The 5937-nt window shown below is 43.0% G+C and overlaps 1 protein-coding gene across 2 annotated transcripts in view; it reads left to right on the top strand.

The window, feature by feature from the left end:
• Positions 1–5937, top strand: part of LOC106942025 (importin-8) — a 27834-nt gene that overhangs the window by 14833 nt on the left and 7064 nt on the right. The window contains exons 3-4 of one of the 2 annotated variants that reach the window (XM_015025198.1): positions 2359–2515; positions 4756–4914. In XM_015025198.1, the coding sequence (XP_014880684.1) occupies positions 2359–2515; positions 4756–4914 (316 nt within the window). The remainder of the gene's footprint in view (positions 1–2358; positions 2516–4755; positions 4915–5937) is intronic. The other variant, XM_015025199.1, reaches the window with a different exon arrangement.

Below are 5937 nucleotides of genomic sequence, written 5' to 3'. Positions count from 1 at the left end.
GTGACGCATGTGGCTAGAGTCAGCGTAAAGTTCTGACTGAATGAAAATGATAACCTATTTATGTCACGTTAACGAAGAACAGAGGGTGAAGATGGTGCCAGATTTCAGGTTCCTTGGCACCTACATCAGTTTATAATAAACTGGGGGAAACCCTGCTACATCTGCTCTGCCCCAGTGCTCTCCCCCAGTACATCCTCCTTGCCAGTAGGTGCAACATGGCCCCCTTCCCTCACTCTATCCCATACCAGCCCCCTGACCCAACCTCCTTCTCCAAGGCAGCTTAGTTGCCCCTCTCGTTTCTTTCCCTCCAAACAGCCTCTTCCACGCTAAACGGCTGATCAGGTGAGGGCAGAATTGAGGAAGCTTCTTCCCCAAAATGGTGCAGGATCCGAGAGAGTATCCCCTGGTTTCTGAAGATCTGTGCTACCAAGCTCAGGGGACCATTACAACAAGTCTTCAACCTGAGCCTGCAACTTGGGAGCATGCTCACAGTCTGGACGACATCATGCATCATTCCTGTCCCTAAGAAGAGCAGACCCAGTGAGCTGAATGACTGCAGACCGGTGGCACTCACATTACATCCGATGAAGACTCTGGAGAGGCTCTTCCTCAACCACATCAGAATGCAGGTAAAGGACGCTAAAGACCCCCTGCAGTTTGCCCACCGGGCACAGATCAGAGTGGAGGATGCCATTATCTACATCCTACATTGAGACCCTCTGGACGTGGGAAGTGGCAACGTCAGGATCCTCTTCCTGGATTTTTCAAGTGCTGTTAGTACAATCCAGACCCCTGCACTTTTGGAAAAACTTAATAGAATGAGATTGGACTCCTGCCTGGTCATCTGAATTTCCAGCTACCTCACAGTTTGTCAGGATGAATAACATCATGTCTGACACTGTGGTCAACAACACTGGAACCCCGCAGGGCAGGTTGCTGTCACCCATCCTCTTCACCCTGTACACCTGTCTTCTGTTATAACTCTGAAACATGTACGCTGATGACACTGCCATCGTGGGGTGCATCAAAGACAACAAAGTGGAGTACAGGAGCCTGGTGAGAAACTTTGTTGTCTCGTTCCATAGAAACGGCCTACAGCTAAACACTTCCAAGATGAAGAAACTGGTTATTGACCTCAGGAGGCACAGAGGGAGTCCACAACCAGCTCTGATAGGAGGGGAACAAGTGGAGGTCATGCAGACCTATAAATATCTTGGCCTGTAGGGCTGGTCAACAATCTGGCCTGGACAAGCAACACAAAGCAGCTGTATAAGAAGGCCCAGGAGGCTGAGATCCATTAACATCTGTGGAAAGCTGCTCGGGTTACTTTACCAGTCTGTTTTCGCCAGCATCTTGTTGTAAGCTGTGGTGGTAGTGTCTCTTAAGACCTTTCCAAGCTGGAGAAACAAATTAGACTGGCTCAGTGGTCGATACAAGGCACTGAGCCTTCCATCTACTTGATGAGAGTCCACTCTCTGGCAACAGTGGCAGAGAGGAGAACATTACAGAAACTCCAGGCTATTATAGACAACGCCAGTCACCCTCTGCACACTGTCACCAGCAGCCAGGAAAGCAGAGTCAGTGGGAGACTGCTTCTTCCAAAGTGCAGGACCAGCAGACTGAGAAACTTCTTTGTCCCTCGTGCAAATAAACTCTTTAACTCCTGGTTACCAAGGTTACCTAACCCCTTATTGGGGCTAGGTAACCTTGAGAGCTACTAGGTTAATTGCCTTAATAATTGAAAAGGGTGATAACTTTTGGACTGTAGGCAGTCAGAGGCTAGACGAGTCCTCCCGCCACCAGCATAAATAGAATGCTTTCTAGACTATCCATGGAGTAAAAGCCCTAGGAACTAGAGACTTTCCCAACTCATTAACTGGAGAGCTGGTCAATAGTCAGTCTGTGAGGTTTGAGAGGGTTTAGGTGGGGCTGGGTATTGTGCAATAACAGACAACACTCATAAAAGTTTTGGCATCCTGATTAAGTTTGATGCTTCTAAAAACAGGATTATTAGGATAAAATGATGAAACATGATTTTAATTCGATACTCCTCACTGGAGGTTGGAAGGAGAGCTAACAGGAGTACAACAGAAAGAGGAACTATGCGATCAAGCTGTTAATGTACTTTAGAAAAAAATGTCTATCTTATTCATGCACAATGACATTAAAAATAATTCTGATGCTGGAACTGCTTTATACCAGATGGTTTTCTTTTAAAACTTGTACTTACTTTTTCCTCCCTATCATTGATGTACATTTCAGTGTATCAGAACTTACTGCAAATGTAATGAAAAGAGAGAGACAGTTCTCCAATGTTTTTGGTTGCTTTATTAAATCTCACTGTTTGTGTGTTCTTAGCTGCCATCTACTTGAAGAATATGGTGAGTCAGTACTGGCAGGACAGGGAGCCATCTGTGGGAGAGGTGGTTTTTCCTTTCAACATTCATGAGAATGATCGACAGCAGATCCGAGACCACATAGTGGAGGGTATCATCCGTTGTCCAGAGTCTATACGGTACACATACACACACACACAACATCCCTGTTACACTAAGTGCCTTCATAGTCCATACCATGACTTTAACCAGTACCAGTTCTATCTCTGTCTTTAGCCAGGATTTGAGAAATTGAGTTCTGCCTCAATATATAACACATATAGACAATGTGCAGGAGGCCAACATTTCACATTTTGGTCCATTTGAGGATGGCAAAGTCTATCCATATTGTTTGAAAAGACACATGTCTCTAGATAATATAGTTACTATTGTTTGTCTGCTATTCACTTACTACCACATTTCTTTTAACCTAGCAGTAACACAAGAGGAATTAACAACTGTAATACTTAACGCACTCTAAAGCCGTTTTCACACTACAAAGAACGGAACGGAACTGAACGGCACGGCACTGGTTCAAAGTAGGGCTGGCCGTGCTTGCATTAGAACTTCCAACCCGGTTTCACCCGGCTCCTTGGAACCACAAGAGCTGTGGTTCCAGTCGGACCGGCCAAGCGGGGCTGCTTAGAATCAGCAGCTGATTGGTTTAGAGTCAGTCGGTTGTTTTGCAGTCAGACGTTGATCGGTTCTAGCTGGTTCTCACTAAACTGTTCTTACTGTATTTTGTAAAGAGTGCTCTTTTTAATATTTTTATTATTACTTTTAATTTGCGATGAATTCCTCTCAATATTCTGCTGTTACCTGGTCCCATGATGAGATAATTTTTTTCCCTCCGCTTACTCGCTGATGAACAAGTACAGAACGAACTAGATCGGTCAACGAGGAATGAGAGTTTTCCGCCGCATCTTTGAGGAAAAGGCTTCGAAACCATTGTTTAGTTTCAAAAATAATGACGTAAAGTACAGCTTCGACGCCGCCCTCAGTTATATGCAAACACAACAGGGCTGCAGTACGGGTGGAACCAGACCGAAGCGTGCCGTACGGTGCCGTTCCGTTCCATTCCTTGCAGTGTGAAAACGGCTTTAAGGCAGTGGTCTTAAACTGCATTCCTCAAGGGCCAGATAAAGTTAAATAAAAACAAATGAATGCAAGTATATAAGTTTAGAATTTTAAAAGTCAATGAATTTGTATGGCCAGTTATTTCAGTTTAGAATTTTCAATAGTCCCTTAGGATCTTCAGCATGACTATCACTTGCACTCTATTTAATGCTGTAGTATGTAATGTTTATAAAAACAATATATTTTTTTACTCATTTGTTAAAAGTATCACTATTTCCTGGCAGTATAAGACAGATAATCTATGAAATAAATTGAGCTCCTCTGCCTTCTCCCTGTGGACCTGCTGTCATCTAAACAAATACATTGCTCTGTCAGACACAACCAATCCCGTGCCTTTGCTCTCTGCTTTGCTACACCTCAATGGAGCCTACCATGAATGCTCAGGCCAGTTAGCATGTTCTCCGATGACAGCAGAAAAATGGTTTTCTTGGAACATTCAGTTTTTTCTCCACCGCTAGCATATTTAGAAGCACAAACATGAAGTTGATTGGCAGTACCCCCCTTCTAACTATAGTTGTTTTTGACTGGCAGCAGTGCAATTCTTCAGATTCCCGAGATGTTCCTTGTGTAATCTCATGGGAAAGTCGAAAGAAGTCAGCCAACATATCAGGACGAGAATTGTGGACTTGCACAAGTCTGGCTTGTATTTTTGTGCAATTTCTGGATGCCTGAAGGTGCCTCGTTCATCTGTACAAACAATTATTGCAAGTACAAACAAGATGGTATGGTTCTGGTGGGTTGGTCTCTCTAATACTGTACCCAGTTCAGCTCATAGGGAATCTAAATCGGCTTATAAACAGTCATCAGCATAGGTTAGGGATCACCTTGGTGCTCCCTGAAAACGTGTTCCCTCCTGAATCTCCCACTCAAAAAGACCACCAGCAGCGCCAGTGCATGCATTGCACAGCATTTAGATATTTACAGCAACCAGTGTGAATACTTCACACCTTGTCACAATTGTGTAGGATTCATACTAAAATTTAGATTTGTAAAACTGAAAGAAATAAAACTATTGTAGGTCTCATCCTGGTGGTCATTGGGGAGAAGAATGACCTTGCAAAGATGATGGATGGATGGGTGGATGGATGAATTGAATCGTACTGAATTGAATCTGACTAGAGTACTGTTTCTGCTGTATACGTAATCTGATTTGGGCCTCTATCACAGACTAAATAGGACATCTTAGTTACCTCTTTGGGATTAATAATGTCCTTTTCTTTTCCTTTTCTCTATACTCCCAAAGAGCCCAGCTGACCATGTGTCTGAGAGCCATCATTAAGCACGACTTCCCAGGACGCTGGACCGCCATCGTAGACAAGCTCAGCATGTACCTGCAGTCTCAGAACAGCGGCACCTGGTACGGGAGTCTGCTGGCTCTTTACCAGCTTGTCAAAACATACGAGTGAGTAACCTGATTAAATCAGTCAGTTTCCCCTAAACCCAGATCTCTTAAGGACAGCATACGTCATTGGGGACTACAACATAGATCATTAGTACTTTGGGAATCTCAAAAATTCCCAGAGTGCTCTCTGAGAGCTTCTATCTTGGCCTAATAATCTCTCCAGGAATCTCTGGTCTCAGAGTGATTCATTCAATTGCTAAGAGCAACTCTGAGCAAGGAGATGACAGAAATGTCCATCTTAGTGAGAAGGTGTGGTTGACCCCGTTGCTGTGTGTGATGCTGTCTTCTATAGACTGGGATTTCTTCTTGTTCTTCTTATTCTTCTTCTTGTTCTTCTTATTCTTCTTCTTTTCCTTCTTCTATTACTACTTGTCTAAAAGTGGTTGGCAAACAACTAAATGCTGAATGGAGCATTATCACCACCAGCTAGAAGGGTGGACCAAATACTCCACCCCTTTCACCCTTCACACAGCATCAACATGTTTGATCATACTTTATTTACTTCATCAATATTTACATTTGTTGTGGGTTCTCGCATCTGGAAATTTTACTGTGTCATCTATTTGAAATCAATGTGGATGCTCGGCTGTCAATTGATTGCGATTGTCAGGTATTTATATTGGTCAGCTTGGACACAAAGTTACAAAGCATACTCATGTTGAGATCAATTTTAATACTATTTCAGTTTAACCAATTTCAAAGATTATTTTGACATTAGCTGATATCTATTTGGTAATGGGAGTACAGGAGCTGGTCTGTGGAACCTTGAAGGTGTGAACAAATTGCGCCAACAGGTCATGAGCCAATTAGTGTACATGGTTAGAAATGTTGATCAGATCATTTCCATAGTCAAAATGTAGTTCAGTTTAAAATTTGAACATTAATCTAACATTGACTTTTCATTACAATGTCCAGTCATTCCTTCATTTAGTATTCAGCAATAATGTCCATTGAGGATTCAATTCAATGTGAGCCCATGCATGGCACTAGTGAGTAATAAACTATGTAAGACCTGTGATAAAG

Source organism: Poecilia latipinna, unplaced genomic scaffold (assembly GCF_001443285.1).
Source record: "Poecilia latipinna isolate Pla-1442-1.1 unplaced genomic scaffold, P_latipinna-1.0 Scaffold3992, whole genome shotgun sequence".
Taxonomy (NCBI): Eukaryota; Metazoa; Chordata; class Actinopteri; order Cyprinodontiformes; family Poeciliidae; genus Poecilia; species Poecilia latipinna.
The sequence above is the reverse complement of the archived record's forward strand: the minus strand, read 5'-3'. Positions and strand labels throughout refer to the sequence as shown.